This window comes from Cercospora kikuchii (assembly GCF_019650295.1).
Source record: "Cercospora kikuchii DNA, contig_00001, whole genome shotgun sequence".
Taxonomy (NCBI): domain Eukaryota; kingdom Fungi; phylum Ascomycota; class Dothideomycetes; order Mycosphaerellales; family Mycosphaerellaceae; genus Cercospora; species Cercospora kikuchii.
This window is the reverse complement of record NW_025408582.1, coordinates 4,560,631-4,586,067: the sequence shown is the minus strand read 5'-3', so window position 1 is coordinate 4,586,067 and position 25,437 is coordinate 4,560,631. Positions and strand designations below refer to the sequence as shown.

General features: G+C 53.0%; 12 protein-coding genes across 13 annotated transcripts; 9 read left to right on the top strand and 3 right to left on the bottom strand.

Annotated features, from left to right (window-relative positions):
- Nucleotides 1–54: 54 nt before the first annotated feature.
- CKM354_000179700 (D-serine ammonia-lyase DSD1) lies at nt 55–1,533 on the top strand (the record flags this gene model as incomplete). Its single annotated transcript, XM_044796931.1, has 2 exons — nt 55–255; nt 349–1,533. The coding sequence occupies 2 exons, from the start codon at nt 55–57 to the stop codon at nt 1,531–1,533; spliced, it is 1,386 nt and encodes a 461-aa protein (XP_044652866.1).
- Nucleotides 1,534–1,636: 103 nt separating this feature from the next.
- On the bottom strand, nt 1,637–2,635 carry CKM354_000179600 (uncharacterized protein; the record flags this gene model as incomplete). Its single annotated transcript, XM_044796930.1, has 1 exon — nt 1,637–2,635. One exon carries the CDS (start codon nt 2,633–2,635, stop codon nt 1,637–1,639), a length of 999 nt encoding a protein of 332 aa, XP_044652865.1.
- A 726-nt stretch (nt 2,636–3,361) lies between these two features.
- On the top strand, nt 3,362–5,344 carry CKM354_000179500 (uncharacterized protein; the record flags this gene model as incomplete). The annotated part of the gene is made up of 1 exon (XM_044796929.1): nt 3,362–5,344. One exon carries the CDS (start codon nt 3,362–3,364, stop codon nt 5,342–5,344), a length of 1,983 nt encoding a protein of 660 aa, XP_044652864.1.
- Nucleotides 5,345–6,991: 1,647 nt separating this feature from the next.
- CKM354_000179400 (uncharacterized protein) lies at nt 6,992–8,875 on the top strand (the record flags this gene model as incomplete). The annotated part of the gene is made up of 1 exon (XM_044796928.1): nt 6,992–8,875. The coding sequence occupies one exon, from the start codon at nt 6,992–6,994 to the stop codon at nt 8,873–8,875; it is 1,884 nt and encodes a 627-aa protein (XP_044652863.1).
- A 403-nt stretch (nt 8,876–9,278) lies between these two features.
- On the top strand, nt 9,279–10,816 carry CKM354_000179300 (uncharacterized protein; the record flags this gene model as incomplete). Its single annotated transcript, XM_044796927.1, has 2 exons — nt 9,279–9,460; nt 9,523–10,816. 2 exons carry the CDS (start codon nt 9,279–9,281, stop codon nt 10,814–10,816), a joined length of 1,476 nt encoding a protein of 491 aa, XP_044652862.1.
- A 1,945-nt stretch (nt 10,817–12,761) lies between these two features.
- CKM354_000179200 (uncharacterized protein) lies at nt 12,762–13,791 on the top strand (the record flags this gene model as incomplete). The annotated part of the gene is made up of 4 exons (XM_044796926.1): nt 12,762–13,109; nt 13,158–13,209; nt 13,277–13,424; nt 13,479–13,791. 4 exons carry the CDS (start codon nt 12,762–12,764, stop codon nt 13,789–13,791), a joined length of 861 nt encoding a protein of 286 aa, XP_044652861.1.
- A 762-nt stretch (nt 13,792–14,553) lies between these two features.
- Nucleotides 14,554–15,150, top strand: CKM354_000179100 (uncharacterized protein; the record flags this gene model as incomplete). The annotated part of the gene is made up of 1 exon (XM_044796925.1): nt 14,554–15,150. The coding sequence occupies one exon, from the start codon at nt 14,554–14,556 to the stop codon at nt 15,148–15,150; it is 597 nt and encodes a 198-aa protein (XP_044652860.1).
- Nucleotides 15,151–15,509: 359 nt separating this feature from the next.
- On the top strand, nt 15,510–16,050 carry CKM354_000179000 (mRNA splicing protein SMD1; the record flags this gene model as incomplete). The annotated part of the gene is made up of 3 exons (XM_044796924.1): nt 15,510–15,523; nt 15,614–15,663; nt 15,731–16,050. The coding sequence occupies 3 exons, from the start codon at nt 15,510–15,512 to the stop codon at nt 16,048–16,050; spliced, it is 384 nt and encodes a 127-aa protein (XP_044652859.1).
- An 808-nt stretch (nt 16,051–16,858) lies between these two features.
- On the top strand, nt 16,859–17,668 carry CKM354_000178900 (uncharacterized protein; the record flags this gene model as incomplete). The annotated part of the gene is made up of 2 exons (XM_044796923.1): nt 16,859–16,981; nt 17,042–17,668. 2 exons carry the CDS (start codon nt 16,859–16,861, stop codon nt 17,666–17,668), a joined length of 750 nt encoding a protein of 249 aa, XP_044652858.1.
- Nucleotides 17,669–18,140: 472 nt separating this feature from the next.
- On the bottom strand, nt 18,141–19,860 carry CKM354_000178800 (uncharacterized protein; the record flags this gene model as incomplete). The annotated part of the gene is made up of 2 exons (XM_044796922.1): nt 18,141–19,589; nt 19,639–19,860. The coding sequence occupies 2 exons, from the start codon at nt 19,858–19,860 to the stop codon at nt 18,141–18,143; spliced, it is 1,671 nt and encodes a 556-aa protein (XP_044652857.1).
- Nucleotides 19,861–20,958: 1,098 nt separating this feature from the next.
- CKM354_000178700 (uncharacterized protein) lies at nt 20,959–21,684 on the bottom strand (the record flags this gene model as incomplete). Of its 2 annotated transcripts, none has more annotated exons than XM_044796920.1 (4): nt 20,959–21,105; nt 21,160–21,365; nt 21,443–21,502; nt 21,558–21,684. In XM_044796920.1, 4 exons carry the CDS (start codon nt 21,682–21,684, stop codon nt 20,959–20,961), a joined length of 540 nt encoding a protein of 179 aa, XP_044652855.1. The 2 variants fall into 2 exon arrangements, with proteins under 2 accessions (XP_044652855.1, XP_044652856.1); XM_044796921.1 differs by having other exon boundaries at nt 21,160–21,362.
- A 1,648-nt stretch (nt 21,685–23,332) lies between these two features.
- Nucleotides 23,333–25,272, top strand: CKM354_000178600 (uncharacterized protein; the record flags this gene model as incomplete). The annotated part of the gene is made up of 5 exons (XM_044796919.1): nt 23,333–23,790; nt 23,846–24,036; nt 24,092–24,628; nt 24,699–25,046; nt 25,112–25,272. 5 exons carry the CDS (start codon nt 23,333–23,335, stop codon nt 25,270–25,272), a joined length of 1,695 nt encoding a protein of 564 aa, XP_044652854.1.
- Nucleotides 25,273–25,437: the final 165 nt, after the last annotated feature.

Here is a 25,437-nt window from a genome sequence, read left to right as displayed (position 1 = left end):
CAAGCCTTCGTCACAACTCTTCTTCAAGGCATTGATTACAACACTGCATACAAAATGACCACTCCAACATCCTACTGGTACCCTACGCCATCGGCGGCAGCGCTTAAGCTACAATTCGTTGGCAAAGAGGTCAAAGACGTACAAGCGCCGGCCGCGATTCTCGATGTGGCTGTCATCCGGAGGAACTGCAAACTCATGCTCGATACAGCAGAGAAACTGAACGTAGGCTTTCGAGCGCATGTCAAAACACACAAAGTAAGCACAGTACCCGATTTCCACAAGACGAATGGTGGAAAGATGGCGCACATCACTCGACCAGCCCGCATCGGCTAACATGCAATGCTCAAGACAACAGAGCTGTCACAACATCAAGTTGGCCACACTAGCCCTTCAATTAAGCTTGTCGCCTCAACGATTTCCGAAGTAGAATCACTAAGTCCGTGGCTGCTCGAAAGCGTACAACTCGGCAAACAAGTCTCAATTCTCTATGGGGTCCCGATTTCACCGTCTGCGGTTCCTCGCCTCGCAGGCGTGACGCGTATCCTCGGGCCAGGGACCGTGGGGATTTTCGTTGACCACCCAGATCACATCGATCTCGTCGAACAAGTCAGCGATGACGTTTGGCCAGGTCAAGTCCCAGTCTGGGTCACGATTGATGTCGGCTATCATCGAGAAGGAGTGCCAGCGGGTTCGAAGCAACTCGCGGATCTTGCTCAAGCGCTGAACGGCGCAAAGAAGGCCGTTCTTGCTGGAATTTACACTCATATGGGCCATAGCTATTCAGCCAGCAGTCCCGAGGATGCATTGAATTTCATGTCCCAGGAGATTCTGGGTTTGGAAGAAGGCGCCACCTCCTTTTTGAATTCTGTCGGGCGCGATATCGAGTCATCTTCAAAAGTCGTTCTCTCGCTTGGCGCAACGCCCACGGCCACAGCGATTCAGAACCTGACAGAAGGCAGTGAAGCTGTCCAGCAGTACCGCTCTACCATCGAAAGAGTGCAGCAATCGTTCGATGTCGAATTTCATGCTGGCGTGTACCCAGTCATGGACATGCAACAATTAGCGACCAGAGCACGACCTCAGACGAGTGCGAGAACTGGGCAAAGCCTTCTGTCGTTTCGCGATCTTGGTTTTCGCGTTTTGACAGAAGTGGCCAGCACTTACTTCGATCGAGGCGAGAAGCCTGAGGCTTTGATAGCAGCAGGCGGGATAGTGCTAGGAAGGGAGCCATGTAAGAGCTACCCTGGCTGGGCTGTTGTGACACCATGGCCCGCGGCTTCAGGACAAACATACGACCCAGAAGGTGATAAGACAGGCTGGATCGTTGGCCGTATTGCGCAAGAACACGGAATTCTGACCTGGGAGGGCGCAAAGGACAACTTCCGCACCCTTGGCGTTGGCGATAAATTATTGCTTTGGCCCAATCATGCATGCATTGCTGGCGTGAACTTCGGGTGGTACCTAGTCGTCGATTCAGACAAGGCAAATCCTGACCGAATCGAGGACGTGTGGATTCGATGGCGTGGTTGGTAGAGCCAGATAGTCCCCCTTTTTGATACGATATATTTGCCGATCGTGAAGACGCTCTCTGCGCCAATTTGCAAGCCAGCAGTCCGCAAGTCTCTGCTGTGGTTCTTCAGTCTATGTTGACTGTGGAGGAGTTGCGCGGATCTGCCTCTGCTCGTTGGGCTTCTGAGTTGAGCTCAGCAGTCAACTGCGCACCTAGACTGGCCTCGCTGTGCTTCTCATCATCCTCATTTTCTTCGTCCACATCGATGCCATTGGACTCGGCCAGCTTCATCAGGATCTGGTGCTGAGTTTCGAGCCTTTTCTCGATCCTGGCCTCTGCTGCCTCCCGTTCTCGCCGACTGTGATCGTGGAAAGTAGCGCTACTCGATCGCCACTTCTCTTCTCTCGCCTGGACCTTATCTGCGTTGGTTTTGCGGCATTGCTCCAGCCATGGTATGAGCTTCGACATACTGACCAGTTCAGCCATCTCGGTCGCAGTGGCGGAATTGATCGACTGTCCTAGAACGTCCTGCATGGTGTCGAGCTTTCGATCAAAGTGGTCTTTGTGAGTTTTCTGCGTCTTTGCGACACCGTTCAGTGCGTCAAAGAGCCAGCCACCCTGACCCTTCCACTCGTTGTGCCAGCTTTTGACAAAATTCGTCAATTCGTCGACTCGCTGCACTGTGGACAAATCGGATATGCTGCCAGTCCTCCGATCGTCACCGTCCAGGCGTGCGCGCTTGGTCGGACGCCCCTCAGATTCGTCGTCACCATTGCCCCGAAGCGAAGATGCGACCGAAGCTCTTCGACCATTCACATGATTTGCAGGCACTGGTGAAGCAGCAGAACCGCCAGGAAGACGCTCGGCTGGCGTCCTGGTCCTCGCGAACTGATCTGCATTGAAGGCGGCATCTGTCACGTTGATGGTGTAGACGTGTTCCTTGGGGATGGGTCCAAGCACATTGAACTTGATGGCAGAGGTGACCTGGACGGGATGCCCTTCTAGGCGCTGCAGCTCCTGTTGCAGGGCGACGAGGGCTTTCCGGATCTCGGTGCGCCGGTCTGCGGTGGCCGTCAACAGCTTACCGTCGCCATTGAAGTGGTGCTCGACGCTTGGCGCGGCCATCGTCCGTTCGCGGACGCACCGGGAGGCGAGAGCTGGTGAGGTGACGCGCGCGGGCAGAAGAGCTGCAGAACCCCCGTTGCCTCGCCTGGGGCTGAAACAACGGGCCCACGCAGCAGCTCGAGCTCTGGCAACGTGCCAGAGACAATTTCTCGTGTTCGGCGATTGCACGCGCGCACGAGAGCAACGCACTGAGAGCACCGCGCACACCGCGCTGGTGCAATGCGCATCCGCCGTTCACGAGTGGACGACGAGTCAGCGGGCTGCGGCGATGGAATTGCAGGCGCGCGCGGGAGTGAGTCGGTGCGGCGCGCAATGATGTGCCAAGTGGGCGGACGTGGTGGACGTGAAGCAGCACGCGACAGGGATCGCTCCCCTCTGAGACAGACCTGCTCGAGCCCGCCCTCACCGTCCCCGTCTGCGATGCCTCGTTTCTCCTCCCGGCTCGCTTTCCGCCGGCCTGCGAGTACCTGCCGTGCGGCCTTGAATACTCCTGCCTTCGCATGCTCCGCACCTGCTGCTCCTTCCCACCGTCGCCCTCGTCGCCCGGCGCGTAGAGGCAGACGCCCGCCCGCCGCTCCTCCGGCTGCCATTGCATAGAGTTCAAGCCCCCATGCGTGCCCGTTGCACCTCAGTCGTTTCAGCGACCCAAGTCAGGCCCGGTAGGCTATAAGAAGATCTGCTGCCAACTCCTGGAAGCGAGGGGTTCGCCTCTGGCAGAGCGCACCCATGGCGTCGCTACCGTTCTGCGACAGCTCCAGCGATGATGAGGATTTCCACTCCATGTCCGCCCAAGGGGACTCCGATGCAGCTAGCCATCGCTCCGACGAGGACGATGAAAGCGTCATGGCACCCCCGGTTCACCCGTGTCCCCAGCTGCAGGACGCCTTCGAGGAATCTATTATAGAGGCCACCCAGTCCCCCACAGGCCTTCCCGACCCGGACACAGACGCAGAGATGAGACGAAAGAGGTTGCTGGAAGCAGAGCGCGATGAGGACTGCCCCGTGGTGCGGTGGAAGCAGCAGCCTGGTGCTCAGTACCACCCCTTCGTCAAGCTGATCGCCCAGCTGACGTTCGGCATGCACCTGTTGAAGGAGGGGCAGGCCAAGTCCAATCAAGAGGTTGTCAAGATCTTGCAGGGCCACGTCAATGATGTCGACATGTTTCTGGAGAGGACAGCCGAGGACTTTGACCTGGCCATCAGGGACATTGAAGAACGGATACGATACCTCAAGTTGCCCATGCAACATATGGACGTCTTTGAGGTAATGCTGGACGAGAAGAAGTTCCGAACAGACCTGCTCAATGGCAACGAGAAGATCGAGAGGATCATTGCCCGGACAGCCAAGGTTATGAATGCTGCCATGCATGATATCCACAACGGGATCAAATCCACCAAAGAGCTGAGCACCTATCTCACTCGTATCGAGCAACGACCACGGACGGACAATCCGGACATCGCAGAGGTCTTCGCTGCCATGCGAGGTAACGAGCAAGGATGGATGTCGTATTTACGGGACTTGCGCACCAAAGGCGACAACCTGCGCAACAGCCTCGTCATCCTTGAGACCGTCATTGCGGAGATTGCCAAACATGCTGCTGCTGCAAGTCGACGGAACAAAACCCAGGGGAGGCAAGTGTCGGCTGGCACGCAAATGTCTGGAACGAGCTCACCCCTGCGCTCCCGATTTACCAGAGACATAACACCATCCACATCACGGCATTCAGTGCGGCATTCAGAGGTATGGCTGGATAAGCCTCTCCCCAAAGAGCCAAGCTCGGGTCGTGCAGCGAAGCAAGCTGCCATGGCAAAACCACATCCTGTACCACTATCAACCAGATTCGAGCAGCCGCGTCAAACAGTGCCAGCGCCTCCACGTGCCTCAGCTCATGATGTGATTAGACCAAGAACTTCATCCGGCGCATCGGCAAGAGAGCCGACTACCAACGCTACGGAGAGCACTCGAGAACTCTCAAATTTCATTCGCGACTGCGGCCCGTTGCGCAGTAACCCACCAGATGCCCCACGCAGACCACGCTCACGAGCGCGAACAGATAACACCACACAGGCACCCAGCATACCTGAACGGCACGTTCGACGATCACAGAGTCAGAATGCTGCGCCTGCCACAGCAGATCCGACTAACGACAGACACGCATCACGAAAGCCTGTCGCTGCTGCAGCTCACGACGATGGTATCACACCAGCTACAACCCGAATCAGGAGCTCCATGATGCGTGATGGATTCTCAAGACGAATATCGAAGCGATTGAAGAGCCTGCCGGCACCATTGATGAACACTAGCCGGTCGAGTACACCCGGTCCCATCAAGGAGTTCACACCCAGGCCAGTGGACTCGGCCCATTCTTCTGAGCGTGGCAAAGACGATTCTGAACCGGACCACGTTACTCCTGATCGCTCTGAAAGAGAGTCCTCGCCGGAGCTGACGGCATTACCTGTAGAGAAGGTCGATCCAGCTTCCAAAAAGGGCACCCATGGCGGCCATCGTCTCTTCCCATCCCCTGACCCTGTGAGCTCAACGCCCAGAGTCCTGCGACGAAACCGCAGTGCCGATGCAAAGGAATTCTTTACAGCATTCGACGGTACATCCCCGCAAAAGCCACGTTCCTCCAGGACAAGTCGCTCAATTAGTCTTCGTCGCTTCTTTACACACCGGAAGGGGGGCGTTGAACACGTCATGGTGTCTTGACACAATACATACTTCCAGGAGGCCTGTCAACCCAATGTAGAGAGGATTCACTTCTGTTTCATGAACTTTACGACCACGACAGTTTGCAGCGAAGTTGAGCCAGGATCGCTCACTCTGTTTTCAATACCCACTTCGTACCAGAACCGGAAGTCTACTTCCCCGGTCTTTATTTCCTCTGTCTTCACTTCACTTATACCCTGCTTTGTGGGCACAGCGGGGAGGAACGTCCAGATTGGACTTGAACACATTGTGCACAGAAACAATCGGACAGAAGATTTCGAACAAGCCCACTACAGATGCCAAGGGCAGAGCAGAATCAATTCCCTTCTAGTGGTCCCCAGATTATGGTAGTTTGTAAATAGGTTGAAGCAATGGAGAATTTGCTCCACCTGCCGCAATTACTTTTGATTTCTGTTTCACTGTCTGAGGAGGGTGGAACTTTTCAGCGTCAATCTGGTGTCATTCGTGCAGTGTGTAGCTAGTGAACATGAAGCACTATAGCGGCGAGGCAGGCCTAGAGTTCGACATAGATGTCTTCTCAATCTCACGCACATGTTTCGATATAGGTCTGTGCCTCAATACTCGTCGCAGATATACTCTTGGATCTAAAAGCAGTATGGTAAACTCCTCTAAAGAGTCGATCGAACGGAATGTAGTCGTAGGCAGCCCTTGACGTTTGGCCCCCCAAAAATTGGGAGGTGATAATTTTCACCTCCGATACCGACTTCACCTCATGCTCAACATGCTCAATACCTCTTCAAAAAGGCCAAAAATGCAAAAGAAATGCGACGCTGCGGACAGGATTCGAACCTGCGCGCCCGAAGGCATCAGATAGCAAGAATTATAGTGGAATTCAAGTCTGACTCGTTAACCACTCCGACACCACAGCCGATGAGTCAGCGACTTGTTCTGTCAAAATATGATCCTCCATTCATTGGCAGGCAGTGAGCAGTGATGAAGCTCAAGCTGGGTCAAGGGGCAGGAACGCTATGTTACATAGTGAACTCAGCATAGAGACTCCCTTAGAGATCGCGTTTTCAAACTTGTTCTCCGCCGGTTCATACCTTCTGGGCACCTCGGATTTTGCAGCACGTGTGACGGCACGATCATGTCTCCACTTGCCAAGGCAAGTCAACTTGCTCATCAAATTGCCATCAAAGTTGACAGTCAACATTGAACACGACACACAAAGCACTTGCCGTGGTTCCAGCGTCACAGTTCCGTGGTGACACCATCCTCTTCTGGCCAAGTCGCATCGAACAAGCCGTGCGGTCCGCCTCTCAGCCTATCTTGGTGGGCACAAGCTCACCGAAGCATTGCTGTGCGTGCCGAGCCAGACATGTTCTATTGGTCATGTCTTGCGATTTCTTTTGCATTTGCCGGTGAGATAGGCGAGGGAGCGTGAGGCGGTGGTACGTACACACCACTGCTGTTATCATCGCACACTTCCTGTGTCGGAGCGCGTTGTATGACACGGTGGTATTGATTTCTTGCTGGATGAGCAAGTCTACGAAGAGGCCTATGGTACAGAAGAGGTGGGAAAGACTAGGGCCACAACCATATTGTGCAGCTTACGCGCATCTGGCTCGTGTGACTAGAACTGACTGACACAAGCTGCATTGGCGAGGGCCACCAAGGTCTTCGATCATGCTGCGAAAACTATCAATTGCCGCGGTAGCTCTGCTAGCACGTCTGTCCAGAGGCTGCGAGGATCATGACTGGACTTCACCTCTAACGGGCGGTGGCGTCTTAGATCACGCTTTGATGAGCCGTCATGATATCGAGAAACGAATCCAGCCCAGTGCTGAAGCTACCCTCCCACAACAAATCAAGGACATTCACTGGGGTCAGATCAACTTCCTATCGACCACAGATACCCATGGCTGGCTCGCCGGACATCTGCTTGACGAGAACTATTCTGCCGATTATGGGGACTTTGCCGACTTTGTTAGGAAGATGAAGGCTAAGGCCGACGTCCTTGGAGTTGATCTGCTTCTGATAGATAGCGGCGATCTGCACGATGGTACTGGATTCGGCGACGCGACGACACCGAATGGCAAGTTCACATTGCCCATCTTCAAGCAATTACCATATGATCTGCTCTCAATTGGAAACCACGAACTTTACACAACTCAGATTGCGAACGACACATACCACAATTTCGCTCCAAACTGGGGCGGACGTTACTTGACAAGCAATGTGGACATCTACGACAATGGCGTTCAGAAGCCGTTCTCGGATCGCTACGCATACTATCAGACAAAAATGGGCATCCGTGTTATGTCGTTTGCGTTCATCTTCAACTTTACTGGCAACAGCAATGCCACTGTAGTTACCCCGGTTGGTACTGCGGTCCAGCAATCATGGTTCAGAGAGCAGGCCAGCCGACAGGATATTGACCTATTCGTCATCAGTGGCCACATTACTCTCCGACAGTCAACAGAGTGGAACCTTATATATGCTGCGATTCGACAGTATCACCCCACCACTCCAATCCAGATCTTCGGTGGCCATCGACATATCCGCGATGCTGTTGCTTGGGATGCTTCTGCTGTTGGTACTGCCGCAGGTAGGTACTGCGAGACAGTAGGATGGACAAGCATCGATGGACTACCTTCGACCGTGACTCGCGCAAAGAGTCCCCAAGGAAGCGGCACAATCAAGGTTACGAAAGCATCGGCAATCCCTCAGTTGAACTTCACGCAGCCGGTCTCGTCTGACTTGAGCTATACGCGACAATATCTAGACTTCAACAGGCCTACCTTTGAGAAGCATACCGCGTCTCTAGGACAAGGGTTCAATACTTCCTACGGACAGGGGATCTCGAACCAAATCACATCGAACATCAGCACGCTGCCTCAGCTCACGAACCTACTAGGCTGCGCACCTGATTCTTATTATCAGAGTCGCTTCCCAGCTTCGTCGCCAAACAATCTGTACACTTGGCTCGCAACTACTGTCTTCCCGGCTGTTGTCTACGCACCTGATCGGAACAGCACTCCCCGTATAATTATGACGAACACCGGAGGTTTTCGATATGACATCTTGAAGGGTCCTTTCACCTTGGACAACGCCTATCAATCCAACCCATATCAGAATGGCTGGCAATACATGACAGCTCCCTGGCGTGTAGCGAAGAACATACTCGCAAACATGCAGACTGACGCAGTCTATAAGCGCCAAGCCTCAAGCGGCCAAACTGTTTACAACTCGACGACTGGCCTTTGGAAAACACCGGGCTACTATACCAGCGATGACTTTGGCGACGACGGAGATAATACGATCCACTTTGATCAAGGATCGTACAGCAGCGATCATTACGTTGCGGCGAACGTGTCGACTTCGAACATTACGAGCGACGATACTCTGGTCGATGTATATGTGACCAGTTTCTTTGCCGCAGCTGCTGCGAAATATTTGACTGGAAATACTACTGGTTGGGTCAATGTGACAAATAGCACTGGCGGTGTCTTCACGAGCTTCGATACGGTGCCGGCATATGCCAAGTTGTTCTGGGACAACGACTGCTAATAAAGAAAAAGGTCGATCTAGCACATATAGCAGAATCTGCATGGCGCAATGCTAACAGAGGCTTCAAAGTGTGCATACTGTGCATAGTTATGATCATCGAGCATTATATATGCCAATCGATTATCGTTGCATCATTTGTCCCCGATTCGTCGGCTACACGCGCCGATCTCGCTTCGATCACTTTTCTGCTTCTCATTATCGTCATCGCTTGTGTACACACCATCTTCACTTATCATTTGGCGGCTCAACAGCCTAGTCATACTACTGTGAAAGATAGGTAAGTCGGTCGTACAGCTAGTACGCCACTTCGGCTTTCCTCGCCTTCTCCTCCTGTCTTCAACGAACATCTGCAGCATGACTCGATAGCAACAACAACAACTCACCGCTTTCCACTGTCAAAAGCATGGCCGCCAAACTCAACGACGAGGAAGTCACGACCATGAATCCCAAAATCTACTCCTCCGATGCCGAAGAAGGCGGTCATGTGGTTATCGACCGCGCCAAAGAGAAGAAGCTGGTCCGAAAGCTCGACCTCCACATCATTCCCGTGGTAATGCTTCTTTACCTTCTCTCTTTCCTGGACCGGTGAGTTTCCGGCTCTTTCCTTCAGCCTTCTCAAGCTTCTCCAGCTAAGCATCCAATACCAGCGTCAACATCGGCAATGCCCGCCTCTATGGACTCGAAGAAGACCTCGGACTCTCGTCGTCGCAGTTCCAGACTGCTGTCAGTATCCTCTTCGTCACATACGTCATCTCCGAGCTACCTTCGAATTTGATACTGAAAGGATATGTGCGGCCTTCGAGATGGATTGCGTTCATCACGGTTTCCTGGGGCATTGTTGCGACTTTGACGGGTGTGGTGCAGAGCTATGCGGGGTTGATTGTTTGTCGATTACTGCTGGGATTGGTCGAAGGAGGACTGTTTCCTGGAGCGGCCATTTACTTGACATTCTTCTACACGAAACATGAGCTTGCTTTGCGAATCGGATATCTCTTTGTCAGTGCCGCGCTGGCAGGAGCTTGCGGCGGACTGCTCGCGTATGGCATCGGCTTCATGGATGGCGTGGCAGGCCAGCGAGGTTGGAGGTGGATCTTGATCATTGAAGGTCTGCCGACACTGCTTCTGGGTATTGCTTGCTGGTGGATTCTGGCAGATGATCCTGAGACGGCATACTATTTGAATGATGAAGAGAAGGAATTGGTTCAGGCGAGAAGAGCCATGCAGATGGGACACGTCGACGTGTTCGACTGGAAAGACGTCAGGAAAGGATTGAAGGACTGGAAGATCTGGATGTTCTGTGCTGGGCAATTCTGTCAGGATACCATGCTGTACGGGTTCAGCACCTTCCTGCCTACAATCATCTTGGCCATCCGACCGGAGAGTTCTAGGGCTATTGTGCAGGTTTTGACAATTCCCGTCTATACCGTTGGCGCCATTTCGTACATGGCTGCGGCGAGGTATAGCGACTGGCGACAATCTCGAGGCCCAGTCGCCGTTCTCTTTAGTCTGATTGCGGTCGTGGGATATGCCATGCTTATTTCAGATGGCAACTCGGGCGTCCACTTTGCCGGATGCTTCTTGGTCGCCATGGGTCTTTACGTTGCTGTTGGAATACCTCTGGCATGGCTTCCATCAAACAATCCGCGATATGGCAAGAGGACAACTGCTACAGGCCTCCAGCTTACGATCGGCAATTGCTCTGGCATCATGGCGCCGTTTCTGTATCCTTCAAGTGAAGGGCCGAGATACTTAAAAGGTCACGGTGTGACAATGGCCTTGGTAGCTTTAGGTGCCGTGACTTATGCTGTTATGTACGCCTACTTCACGCGCGAGAACAAGATGCGGGCAGCTGGCAAGAGGGACGAAAGAATGCAAGGGATGACTGACGAGGAGATCCTGGCGCTCGGTGATGAGAACCCGAAGTTTGTCTTCGCCGCGTAGAGGACTAGAGGTATTCATGAGATACATGATCAATCCTGATTGCGAAAGCCTCATTAGTTCGAAGGACAGAACACTTCCCTGGCTGTGCACATCCTTGTCGGACGATGTACTGTAAACTCCATAATGGCCACCGGCATCTTCGATCGCAATACTGGACACCGAAGCCGAGCGTGTGACCGGAGGTTTATGCTCCCAGAGAGCACAAAAGAAATAATTACATTCAATTTCCCGACCATAGCATGGACACTCGCGGTTGATCGTCGCGAACATCATCCAGCTGCCGCCAATTTAACAAGCGAGTCTGAGTCCTTCTTGGCCACCTATAATCCGAATGCTGGATGCTATCTCTTGAAGTGTGGAGCCTCGAATCGGTGCGGTGACAGGTAAAGGTTTGGATTCAGTTGCCGAATTGGTGGCAGTTGGATCATGTTCGCGACCATCACCCGTCGCTCTGCATCCAAAGAACGTCCCAGATCTGTCGCCGTCAGAAACCCACTGGACGGCGGTACAAATACAACTCACTGTACGCGCTGCCTTCTGCGATCAGAGGTGCGGAAACCAGATATACGAGAGGATCAGATTCGTGGTGGAAGATGCCATGTACTCACTCAGATTGGCAATACTGAACCTTCATTTGCAAGAGGCAATGTGATACGAAAGAGGCAGTTTTATTGATCTGAGTGAGTACAGGACATCTTCCACCACCAATCCGAGCCTCGTGCGTGCGTTGCCGACTCTTGTTGAAGAATGAGCTTATTGCTGGGAGTGTTGCTGACCATTGTGAAGGGCCAGAGTTGGTTGTATTTATGCTGTCGTCCTCCAATCCGGACAGCCGCTTTCCACCTTCCCCAACTCTGTAAGATTTGCCAACGTCCATGCCCCTCGCAGTCCTTTCGGGGATGACATTCGTGGTGCGGGTGATCAGAAAGCAAGCTGTGGCAAGCTGGGGCAAGCTGATGAACATGCCTCGGTGCGACTTTGAGGACAGAAGGGGGACAGCGCGCCTCCGAGAATGGCTATCTAGGCGCTGTTCAATTTCACTTGTTAAGCAGGCGTACTTGTGAGCTCGCCAAGACTGCTTCCTTGCTCCTAACACTGACACCATGTGCAGCTCGTCCTCCTCTTTCAATTAACTGTGCTCACGATCCCAAATACGTACGTGCCCAGACGCATAGCTTGCTTCGCAGGTCAAATAAATGGTGCCGAAAGGGTGGTTTTACACCATGCTCACGATCGGGACATGTCAAATCTGAATCGGCTCACACCCAACATACCGATGTGTGTGCCACTGCGACTGGAGTGTGCAAATTCAATAGGCTTCCAACCAGGTGCAACGGCCATTCGGTCTTCCTGTTCCAAGACCTGCACGCATTGGGTTTGACTGCCGAACCACAGCACGTGCAGCAAAGCGAAAGCGCGAGTGGACTCACAAGATGGTATCAGCCCAAACACAGAACTGTTGTCGAACATGTCAGTGTTGAAGCATGGAAGATCGTCAAGATCAGCGCTCTCAGCGCTCTCAGTCGCAACAGTACTTATGCAGTGACATGTCATTGCCCAGACGTTGTGCAGACTTTTAGAGCCGACATGGTAGCATACCAAGAGCACTAGCCGACCGCTTTTGGAAGGTACAGTAAGAAGCTCTATGGCGGTCTGCTTGGCGTCGACTTCGATCGGCATACCTTCATGCCTCAAACGAGCAGTTCTCGCTACTGCTGGTCTGCTATAGGCTGCGCTGTCCTGATCGGTCTACGAGTGGTATTTTCCTGTAGTCTCACGGCATGCAGCCTGAGACTCAGGCACATCTGCAACGGGACGGTGTTCGCCTTCGACGATGTATGGCTTGCGTTGGGGAAAGGCTAAGGCAAAAGTTGTATAAGAACAGCTTCATGGCCTAGGGTGTTAAGTTAGCCTGCTCTCCCACACACGAGCGCGACCTGTGTTCATGATGAAGTTCATTCTTTTCGTCTCGGCCGTTCCAGCCCTCGTGGCAGCACTGCCAGCTCCCACTTCCTCGGGAGAGATAGAGATCATATGGGACAAAGACGCCAAACTCGACGCTCCGACAGGGTCGTCACACCGCAATGAAGATGTACCCGCTCGGGAAGAGTATATGGAAGCTGGTATCGTCGGTGGATATACCGCCAACCCAGGAGAATTCCCGACCACTATCTCACTTTTGAATGGCGGAAGCCACAGCTGCGGAGGTGCTCTGATCGACCCATACACTGTCCTGACTGCTGCTCACTGCGTCGAAATGGGCGGAACCTTTACCGTGGTCGCTGGAACCAATGTAAGTGTCCAAGAGCTCGATCGGGTTCACAGGCTGACAGGATACCAGCAATGGAGATTTGGCGGCGTGGAGAGTGGCGTAACTCAAGCCATCATCCATGGTAAGGCGATGGGTGGAAGCCACCACACGCGAGATAGTGACTATCGCTTACACGTTTTTTCCCCCAGGTGGCTACGATCCAAGCACGCTAGACAATGACTTCGCGATTCTGAAGTTATCGTCTCCAATCTTCGAGGATCAAAATATTGCTTATGCCATTCTGCCCCCTGCAGGCTCAGACCCTGCTCCCGATACTCCAGCCACTGTGGCAGGCTGGTATGTACCCGTATTCGACGATGACCGTATGCGTTCAAGCTGACAGTCGGATAGGGGTGCGACTTATAACAATGGCCCAGCTACAGAGGATCTCATGGCAGTTCAAGTTCCAGTTGTACATCCCGATACTTGCGCAGACGTTCTTTTCCCGCAGCCATTCACTGAGAACATGATTTGTGCTGGGTATCCTGAGGGAGGACGCGATTCCTGTCAAGGAGACAGCGGTGGTCCGTTGTATGATGACTTTACCGGCGAGGTCATTGGAGTCGTGTCTTTCGGCTTGAATGGCTGCGCGGCACCGCAGAGTCCTGGTGTTTATGCACGCGTGGGAAGAGCCATCGGGTTCATTCAGAACTGGTCAGGATAATTGTAATCGTTGATAGATCTTGGAACGACCGAGCACAGTTCGTCTTGATTACTTGTCATGCTGTTAGTTGATCTCCGGAATGGGTTTGGGCCATCTTAGTGCGGTCAGAGCTTCATGTCACGAGAGTCATTTGCCAGTCAGGGATGATCTCGACTGAACACATCGTGTAGAAGCAGAACCAAAAGCCTAGGAGGATGGATTCGCCAGACTATCAGCAGCTGAGGTGTCTCCACGTCAAGCTTAATGGACCCTTCATAATAGAGCTTGTGCGAGGTTGGTATCGAAGAAGATGCTTGTGTTCCGTGAAACGCTGGGTCAACATCCTCGTCGTCGCGTGATAGCGACAGGCACGCTGCAGGATGACGCATCACACGCCGCCCGCGTTCCTCTCAAGCTGCTGTCCATGCGCGGGACAAGTCATGCTTCCTGCTGCCTTCCGCTGTTGACAATTGTCAGTGGGAGCATGACACCTGCCACATATTAAGATCCAGCAGCAAGGTGAGCGACGAGCAGACTGCGAACAACTCTCGACGATATCCCGGTACCTCCTACAGCTCGACGAGAACAAATCGGCGGCACGGACGCGGATCAGAGAGCAAGAGGTCCCGAACACCAGAACCAGGAGCTGCTTGGAGAGCACAAACACTACAACGCAAAGAAACAGACCTCGTAGCAAACACAAACGAAGTCAGCGTTCGGTGCCCATTTCAAAGACCAGCCAGCGCATTCACGCCTCTCCATCTCACAACCACGTTCCCCGCCATGGCTGACTTCCTGACCAACCTATGGGAATCCGTCTTCACGCCCGGTACGACTCCAACACTCCTCATCGCGACGAACGTCACTTTCGCCTCGCTACAAGCTCTCCTTCTCGGTCTCCTCATCGCGACCTCCAGCATACACTTCGCCATTCTCTCGGTCCTCTGCGGAGGTTTGTGGTACAGCATCAACTGGTTCGCAAAAGAATTGCAAGCAGCACAACGAGCTGAAGATGAGGCGGAGAGATTGAGGAAGCGCAAGACTGCAGCTGCGGGGCAGGAGAAGGCGGACGTCGGCGATGCAGACGACGAGGGCGAGGATACAGAGGTGGAGATCACGAAGGGCATGGCGGATAGTATGGCGAGCTTGACAGGAGCAGGCGGTCTGGATGAGGGTGTGGGCGGACTAGAGAAGGAAAAGAGGGAGAAAATCGCGAGATTGGCGGAGCAGGATCCTAGCGTGGGCAGTGCGGCGAGTGGAGCGCAGGCTGGGTTTGCCAGCACGGAGACGAGACAGAGGCAGTCTCGCAGGGCAGATATGTCGAGCAGCGAATTCAGTACGGATAGCGAGTGGGAGAAGGTCAGCGAGAGTGGGAGGTAGCTGTTTTGCTACTGGTAAACTTCTGGAAGACACGACCCAATGGATTTAGCCCAAAGGTGATACCCTGACTTGCTGCTATTCATCTTCCAGTACTGTCTATTCGTTCCTCAACGCGAGAACATAAGTTCTGCGATTGTGAGAGACTTCTTCCTCAAGCAGAAGCGTAACACGTGACCGTGCCAAATAAAGTTCGGCGACTTCCCGCTCGACGTCGCGAAACTGAAAGTGAACTCTTCGCCAGGACAGCACCACCAAAACTTGCGCGGAACTGGACGACTACAACACGAACACACTCGCATCCGTCCCAATACCTTCACACGCGTTCCTGAACTCAGCGCGAACATTGCGCGTTCGCCAATATGAAGCTCGTCAGGTGAGACATCCACAAGCTTGCAAGCCTTTGGCTCATGCTGAACGAACTTCGCAAAGGCACCCAAGAGAGCCTGGCTGACAGGCATGGTAGGTTTTTGATGAAATGCACAAATGAGACGGTGACTATTGAGCTCAAGACCGGTACGTACCACTATACAGCCCAGCGATCGAGAGGAAGAAACTAACGTGAATCGCGCTTTCTTCGCAGGCACCATCGTCCAAGGCACAATCGCCAGCGTCTCCCCACAAATGAACACAAATCTGCGCAATGCGAAGATGACGCCCAAAGGCGGCAGCCAGATCTCCCTGGATCACGTCTCGATTCGAGGATCAGAGATTCGATACTACATTCTGCCCGACTCGCTACCGCTTGACACACTTCTCATCGATGACACACCGAAGCCGAAGAACAAGGCGCGAAAGGAGCAAGATCGATCAGCCGGAGGACGCGGCGGTCCCCGGGGCGGTCGCGGCGGTGGACGTGGAGGTGGCAGAGGCAGAGGGCGGGGACGGGGCCGTGGATTCTAGGTGGAGAAAGGTCGTCTCTACTAGACAATGCCGCACTGGACCTGTTGGAGTGAAGAACGGGAGAGGCGGTGGGACTCACACAGCACGCGCGACCATGCACAGGTGCTACGGGCGCAGGCCAGACATCACACATTTTGAGTGCGATGGAGTACTGGCGCAATGGGATGGAAAGCTCGATTCGAGAGCGCACCAGCAAGTCACTGTATTTCAGGAATCTCGAAAAGCTGAAAAACGGGCACGGAAGAATCGCTATGATCGTCAACTGGTATCGTGCTTTGGGCTTCCATGTCCGCACAGGTCCACATGCGCGATCTATTGTAGGATACAATGGAGCGACTGAAACATCCCGTTCAATTGACCTTCATGCGCAATGAATTTGTCCCGAGCTTGATATTCACAGGATAATAGCAGCCTAGAACAATCCAACGCCTTCGCGTGAAGCATTAGCATTCACCAGGCAGCATTCGGCATCTGATATTGTGCTAAACTGAGACAATAGATCGGCGAATCAATAGGCACAGCTACGACACATCCAGCCAGTCACAAGCCACGCTTCACTTATAGCTGCAGCAATCAGCAGCTTGCACGTGAGCTCCCCTGCAGCAAAGTGAAGGCACAAACGGCGCTTCACAAATATCTTCCAGCCACTTCTACTACTACCTCCTCCTCTTCTTCTTCCATTCTACAACTCTTCTTCTACACAACACTCACCACATCGTACAACAACAACAACATCATCGCAACCTACCACTACTACCACAACAAGCTTCACACAACATCCATTCAACAACCAATCACTACCACCAACATGCCTCCAAAGAAGTCTTCCAACACTGACGCCGCCACCGCCAACGGCAACGGTCCGAAGTTGAGTGACACCGACATCAGAGTGCTTGGGTTCGCATGGCAGTGCATGGACTCCATTCCCAAGGTAAGACTGCAATGTCCTCTCCCCGCGGCTACTAACCTCACTAACCATCGCCACCTGTAGGTCGACACGGCGAAACTCGCTACGTTGACAGGTCACAAGAATGCAGCTTCCGCCAACACCGCGTACTCCAACGCGCGCCGCAAGCTCCTCGGCGATGTCAAGTTGCCACCAGCTGAGAAGACTCCCAAGAAGGGCAAGGCTGCTTCTGCTTCTGCTGCTGAAGGTGAAGCTGAAGAAGACGACGCCGAGGACGCTGTTGCCCCTGTCGACACTCCTGTTCCCGAGCCAGCTAAGAAGGCCAAGGCTACTGCTTCTCGTAAGCGCAAGGCTGTCGCCACTGAAGAGACTGAAGGCGCTGCTGAGGGTGAGGAGAAGGGCGAAGAGGCAGACGCCAAGCCAGCACCAAAGAAGAAGGGTCGTGCTGCTGCCGCTGGCTCGCGCAAGAAGAAGCAGAAGGTCGAAGTCAAGCAGGAGGAAGAAGAGGTCGCTGAGGAGGCTGAGCCTGAGGCTGAGACCGCTGAGGCCGAGACTGCTGAGGTTAAGACCGAGAAGGCTGAAGCTGCTGGTGAGGAGGAGGCCGACGATGAGGTCAAGGTCAAGGGCGAGAAGGACGGTGAAGAAGATGCTGCCGCCGCTGACGAGACCAAGAAGTCTGAAGACGGCGAGGAGGCTGCTGGAACTGTCTAGGCGCGCAGTCTGAGGCGGCGAAAAGGGCCACGAAGCAGAACTGACATGGACTCGAGCAACGCAACGCATACGCATATACGAAGGCGCTCGGGTTTTTGCATACGACTTACGACTTATGTCATTGGCTGGCGACGTTGTGGCTTGAGGCTGGCACGTTTGTCTGATGAGCCATTTGACATGAGATATCTTCAATTGAGATCATTAAAAGCGTGCTCCTTTTCATCCTCTACTTGTTTTTGCCAATACAGCGCGCTGAAATGGCTTGTTTTTGGGCGCGTACTTCGATAGACTCACATCATAGATGAATGTTCTGAAGAGGTTGCATTTCCCTCTGTCTACATCCAATAACAAATCATCAAACTCCAGTCTTATTGCCATCAGAGTTACATTGCCGCCGCCGCCCTATCAGGCATATTTCCAATCATGGGTATCATTCCTCCTTCTTTCCATTTTCGCCATACACAACAACAATCTACCATGGTCCAACAGGGTTCAAGCGCAGATGCATACCATCCTTAGGCTTTGTCGTCACAACACCATGCGGTATCACAACCTCATCTGGGCGATCCAATGTCATTTCGAAACTTCCCACCAGCGCCGCAACCAAACATCGCAATTCTGCCTTTGCGAAACCCTGTCCGATACAACTTCTCGGTCCATGCAAGAATGTGAGGATATTGTAATTGCTTGGTGCTCCACCTGAGTTGTTTGGTCGCTGCTCGCCAGTCTTCTCGTCTGTGTCGATCCATCGGTACGGTGTGAATTCATCGGCATCTGGACCCCATGATTCTGGATTACGGTTGATAGCCCATGGCGAGAGGAGGAGTTGAGTGTTGGCAGGAATTCGTTGGCCGCAAATGACAGCGTCTTTGGGGTTCGTGCGGATGGTGATGGGTACAGTAGGGTACAAGCGAATGGCTTCGTTGCAGACTCCGTTCAAGAGAGGAGCGGCTTCGAAAATGGTGGCCAGATCCTCGTCGGAGGTTGCTTTGTCTGGTGAGGGAATGGTATTGCGGATTTCCTCACGTAGTGCCTTTTGAATCTCGGGGTGTTTGGCAACGAGGTAGGCAGTCCAGGTTAGAGCTGAAGATGTCGTTTCGTGTCCAGCGGCGAGGAAAGTGAGAAGTTGGTCGACCAATTGATGGTCAGAGAAGTTGTTAGATCGGATGCAGAGCGACAAGATGTCCTTTTGGCTCTCGGACTCGTGCTTGATCATTTCCTTCTTCTCGGCGATCAGCTTCAGGCAAATGTCGGTCAGCGTCTCGATGATGTGATTACTGCGCTTGTTCAAGTTGATGGGGAGACTTCGAATGAGCTTCGCAGGTCCAAGGATTTGTCCAACAAAGAATAGTTGCTTCTCTCTTGATGGTTCGAGCAATTCCTCATAGACTTGCACAAGAGGGTCGTCGCTATTCTTCAGCGCTTGGAAGTCACGACCCATCGCTGCAAGACCGATGATATCCACTGTAACTTTGGTTGCCCAGTGATTGATCTCGACCACTGAAGTCTTGCTATCGGCCGACTCTGGGCTTTCCGCGACCTGCTGAGAGATGCCTCGCATCATCTGAACTGACTTGCTCCAAAAGATCGGGTACAGTTCTTTGATGTGTCGAAAGCTGAAGACTGGCATGAGATTCTTGCGCAGAAACTTGTGCGAGTCTCCTTCGACGATGATCAAGCCATCTCCGAGAATGAATCGCAGGAAGTTACGCAGTGGCGCAGGCTTCTCAAATTCGTAGGCCTTGGTGACCAAAATCTCCTGCAGTGCTTTCGGGCTGACGACAACAACGCGATCTGCGTAGAAGAAGCCACGGAAGTGGATGAGGCCCTCATTGGGGATCGTCTTCATCCATTTGAGGGCACTTGTGCCAGCTGGTCGCTCTAGGATCGTCAAGCCATGGCCGAGTAGTGGGATAGAGCCCTGCAACAGTCAGTAGAGTCCATTTGGTGCATGTTTGGCCCAAGCTCACCTTCAGACCTGGACCGGGCAAGTGTCGGAGTGGAGAGACGAAGAACGGGTAAATGGCGACTTTCCATATCGCGACCAGGACGAGCTGGACACCGAGAAGTCGTAAGAAGACGTAAAGAAGGGCATGTTCGGGCAGATATTGAGGGAATGTCTTGACAATGGTGAAGGAGATGAGCACATTGACCCCCAAGCGGATCAACGAAGGAGGTACGCCTGCAACCATACTGAAGGCGAGTGTGTTCGATGAGAAGTAGCGGTCCTTAGTCGAAGTACGAGCAGAGCTGTCGTCGTCTTAAGGCCTGGATATCAATGACATCGTCTGGCGCGCCGGCTGTTGCCAGCACGCAGCATATAGTTAGTACACGGCTCGTTCCAGCGTGGCTTGGAAATTGGGTGGGCGATGATCGTAGCCCAGCGTGGACGTATGGAAAGCCCCGCAACCGACTGGTCGTCCCAATGAAGGGAGGTGTTACTTTTGATCGTCCTCGGCACGTCTGATCAGGCAACGCAATTCTGCTCTTTGTGCGCTTTCATCGCCGTCTCGACTGCTGCTTCACATGCCCGACAAAGCGGACGTCGGCGTCTCCCAAGACCGATTGCGAGCGCGATGGCCGAGGCTCGCAAGGCAGACACATGCGGTCGAGTGACATTGCATCCTGGTGATGTGAGACTCGCCTTCCAAGCCGAACCACTGTTCTGGGCACTTCGGAGCCTGATTCGTGATCCGCATTTTCTCCAAAACGACAGTCCAGATCCCGCGACGTCATTGGCTGCGTCGTTCTTTCCCCGCGTCTCTGATTGGCACAGCGCGAACTACCCGCGACAACAACACCAGCAATGCTGTCGCCTTGACGCGTCCACCACGACTTCGACTCTTCTTGTCATGAGCCCTCCATCTCTTGAGCCTTTGACTGCAATGCATGGCATACATGGTTCCTCCTGGAAATCTCCAAGACTGCCTGCGCCGGGGTGACTCCGTGTCGACATGTCATATGAACGGTATCAGAGAATCAACATATATCCAGTTCAGGCTGACTGCGAAAAATGGCTCTCGGACCTGCAAAGTCAATTCTACAAGACAAGCTGAAAATCACAGCGAGCATTTGTGCTCGAACGCATCAGAGTGCCGCATATCTATGGTCTTGGCACCCATTTCAGCCAATGCTGGCAAAGCGGAACACGAATGTCTTGGATTACCCTTTAACCATGACGAACGTGATATCGATCTCTATACAACAGTGAAACCACATATCCGACGCTCTTCAGCATCTGACGCCCCTGCAATGGCCGCTTCGAGCAGAATCAAGGCAACAGTCGCAATCTATCTCCGTCGCCTCTGACTGGAAGGTGGCAGCGTTTTGAGCGCAATGGGTATGGATTGGTTGCCGATGGTGTTGTCAACGTTCCATTTCAGAGCCCATGTCCTGTTGTAAGCATCGACTGGCTCAGCATACCATTTGATGTCCACCTGTTGCACGATCAGCTGAGCAGAGACTGTGTGGGGGCTTATCGCGCAACGTACAGCACCCTCGCTGCTGACCCAAATGAGGAGAGTTCCCCATAGGTCGAAACCACTGGTGGTCAAGCTCGAATTGTCTCCAGAAGTAAAGCTGACTGGTGACAGAGCCCCAGGGTTGTTGTCGATCGTAAGCTTGGGCGACGTCCAGTCGGTCACTGTCGAATTGACGGGGTTGGCGGTAAAGCTTCCATCATCTGAGACCGTAACTACTGAATTTCAGAATGCGTGAATGGCCATCTCTGCGCAATTCAAATGCCAGGCAAGTACGGCTGTGACATTGACTTACAGGATACGTTCGTGGACACCTGGGCATCGGCGGGCGCCTCATGGCCAAGATATGCAAATCCTGGACACCATTGATTAGCAACCGCGGTGGTCAAACAGCGCATCCCAACACCGACCATCGCTGTAGAAGAGAGGCATCCCATGAATGCCAACACCATAGGCCCAGAGGGCGGAGTCGCTTCCAAGAGCGCCCACGACGCTCAAGGCTAGGCCGGCCAGAGTCTTGAAGTTGGTACAAAGCATGATGCAAGCAGGCAAAGGTGTGCGGCCAAGCGGAGCAAGGAGAAATGCTCAAGACAAGTTCGCTGTAGGGCGCTTCCCGAAGCAGGAGTTATGGGCAGTCTTTCCTCGACAAAAGTGGTCGCCGCGACGCGTCGTTTTAGACACACCCAGGCCGCAAGCCACCGACCACATGCTGGAGAAGTTCAGCCGACTTCGTCGGACGCTTGCGTGGCGTTGCACTCGACTGCGGATCCTAAGCGATGCTCCGCTCGTGCACTGGCGCCACGAGAACCGCGCGCGACCTTCTACATCGACGGGAGTTCCCATAGGTTGCTCATGAGGCTTATTGCCATGCGATTCGGCTGCCGGCTTCATGGTCTCTTGATATTGGTTCGTGGCCCACCAGATCACTGACGCCTCTGAACCCACATACTGCCGTATTCGCCGCTGAACGCGTCATATCAACAAGATCGCCATCAGGATGAACGTCTCCTACGACCGAGCGACACCAGCTTGAACGCATATGGGCTGTACCTCCGCGCCTCCGTTGCTATCGGACACGACTCCGTTGGTTGCACGGCGTCCCCGAGTGTCTATGACTAGATGTGGAGACGCATTGGACACAGTTTTCTCCGTGTGGATCGAGGGGCTATCCAGTAGCGTCAAATCGCCTCACCACCGCACCAGTAGTCACTGGTCGCAATGCCTACATTTAGACATGAATGACACGACCATAAAGACTTAGCCAACGATAATCTGGATCGATCGGAAAATTCTAGCATTAGCTTCGATTGGTGCCGCAATGCGGTCGTATGCTCATACCGCGGCACAGCGTCCTATGCAGCAAACTATAGACCATCAGAAAAATTTCTCCACGCTATTGATTTTGACCAGGCCTCGCAAGCCTACTTCTGCTTGCATTTCGATTTGCAGTTGTGGATGATGCGGATTCGGTTTGCCGAGCGCGCAGCTGCATCTGCAACTAGCAGTACGCGAGCAACCTGTTTGAATTCAAGCAATGGCTGCTACGAATACGCCCGAAAGAACGTCAGCTTCCAAGCAGTGGCCGCGTACTACCGGAAACCGTACAATGCATCCAAGCGAGGGAATTCGCAATGAGTGGAGCAACTGCGCAGCGCAGCTTCTGTTAACCTTCAACAAGCACTCGTTAAGTATGCTCGGTCAGGCTTGTCGTCTTGGAGCCTCACCAGTTCAAGCAGGGCTGAATACTTCAGTAACAGCTGTGCGCCAAGACAGCAAAGTCATCATTGAAACGTAACTCTGGAAGGCATTTCATCGGCAGAGGTGGGCGGAAAGAGTGGACACTGATCGAATGCGAGACCGAAAACATCACTTCTTCTAGCGTTGAAGATATCAGAAGAGGCTCGCTCCACATTTGGAGCCCACCTGGTTGTCCGCTTTTGTGCAATATGGCTCTGCGAAGTAGGCCCGCTTGTAAGGATCATCGTCACCAAGCTATTCTTATCTTTTGCCCACAATAGGATCGTGGAGACTGGATGGAAGATCCGATTACGATGCAATGGAGCAGAGCGTGCGCGTGCAACCCAATGCTTTGCCTTCCATTGGTAAAGTACATTAGCATGCGCACGCAGCACTGAGATCGCCTTCATTCCCATCATCTCGTTGAGAATTTTTACCATTGGCCGAGATGCAGGTCCTCAAGTTCATTGCCTGTGCTGCGAGCGTTGTTGGTGCTCTCTCTGTTCAGCGTCCTGACTTCTCGGCCATCGTGCAGCGGGACAGCTGCGATGGAAATACGGCCGAAGATCGAAGTGTCTGGTGTGACTACGACTTGAACACGAACTGGTACGACGAAGTTCCCGACACTGGCGTTACTAGAGAATACTGGTTCGAGGTTACGAACACGACACTTGCTCCAGATGGGGTCGAACGAGTTGTACTTTCGATCAACGGCTCGGTGCCCGGGCCAACACTGGAAGGGAACTGGGGCGATACCTTTGTGGTGCATGTAACGAACAGCTTGACCAACAATGGCACGGGAATTCACTTTCATGGCATCAGGCAGAACTATACTAATCAGGAGGATGGCGTCCCCTCCATCACACAATGTCCAACCGCGCCAGGAGATTCCATCACATACACTTGGCAAGTGCGAGCCCTGAAAGTTTGACTGGAACCCAGCATACTAAACATACTACAGGCGAGCTACTCAATATGGGACTTCATGGTATCATTCTCACTACTCCTTACAAGCATGGGAAGGAGTCTTTGGCGGTATTGTTATCCATGGACCTGCGACTGCAAACTACGACGAGGAGATCGGGGTAATGCTCCTCGCCGATTGGGATCATGACACAGTGGATTCGCTTTACAGCTATGCTCAGACTTCTGGTTAGCATATTCCATCGTACCGCAACGTCCATCTGGTCACTGACTTGTCACATAGGACCACCAACGCTGGATACCGGCCTGATCAACGGCACAAATGCATGGGGTGACCTTGGTTCCCGCTGGGAGACGAGCCTCATATCTGGATCCACATACCTTCTCCGTCTTGTCAACGCCGCGATTGACACCCACTGGGACTTCAGCATCGACAACCACACCCTCACAGTCATTGCAGCTGACTTTGTGCCTATTGTGCCGTACACCACAGATCGACTGAGCATTGGTATGGGACAGCGTTACGATATCGTTATCACTGCCGATCAAGGCGATGTCGCCTCGGACTTCTGGTTACGCGCTGTACCAGACTCCTTCTGCTCGGATAATGACAACAGCGACGACATCAAAGGCGTCATTCATTACGATTCCAGCACAGGCACCCCTGAGACCAGCAGCCAAGTCTACGACCAACTCGACTGCTTTGGAGAAACTTCCAAGAACCTCGTACCATATCTATCGCTCGATGCGTCGACTTCAGCAGCAATCGAAGATGATCTCGCTGTTAGTGTCAGCAGAAACTCAGCGAAGCTATTCAAATGTGAGCAAGCCAAACTCGACTATGACAAGTCTATCACGCCGCCCGATGCTAACATCTCATGTCAATTTAGGGTATATCGGCGGCACCTCCATGCAAGTAGAATGGGCCAACCCATCAGCCCTTCAAATTCTGAATAATGAAACCACGTGGGCCACATCTTCTGGCGTCATCGAATTGCCTGAAGCAAACACCTGGTCGGTCATCATCATCGAGACCACGAACGCTGTTCCTCATCCTATCCATCTTCACGGCCATGACTTCTATCAACTCGCCCAGGGTACAGGAACATACGAGTCTGCTGCACCTACTCTGCAAACTACGAATCCTATCCGGAGAGATGTGACCATGTTGCCGGCTTCGGGATATGTGGTTATTGCGTTCTACACGGATAACCCAGGTGCTTGGCTGTGTCACTGTCGTAAGTGCAACAAATTCTACCCGCTTGTGTGGGCCTGCGATCGCTAACATATCGTGCTATTATAGATATTGGCTGGCATACCGAAGAAGGTTTTGCACTGCAATTCATTGAGCGATATGATGAGGTTGCTGCGTTGTATGATGAGGAGAAATTGAACGACACATGCTCGGCGTGGAATGATTATGTTGGTGTGAGTGGGATTCTGGATGAAGGGAGCGGAGTGTAATTTTTGGGGGAATTGGTTGCATGAAAGTATTTGCTGCGAAGTCGGGGTTGGGGTTACCTTAATGTTTCACGGAAACGACAATGCGAGAAGATGTTTACGAAAGTATGATGGCGCCTGGTCGAGCTAACATGGAACAGTCTTCGCCATGGATGGGTCTGCTTTTAC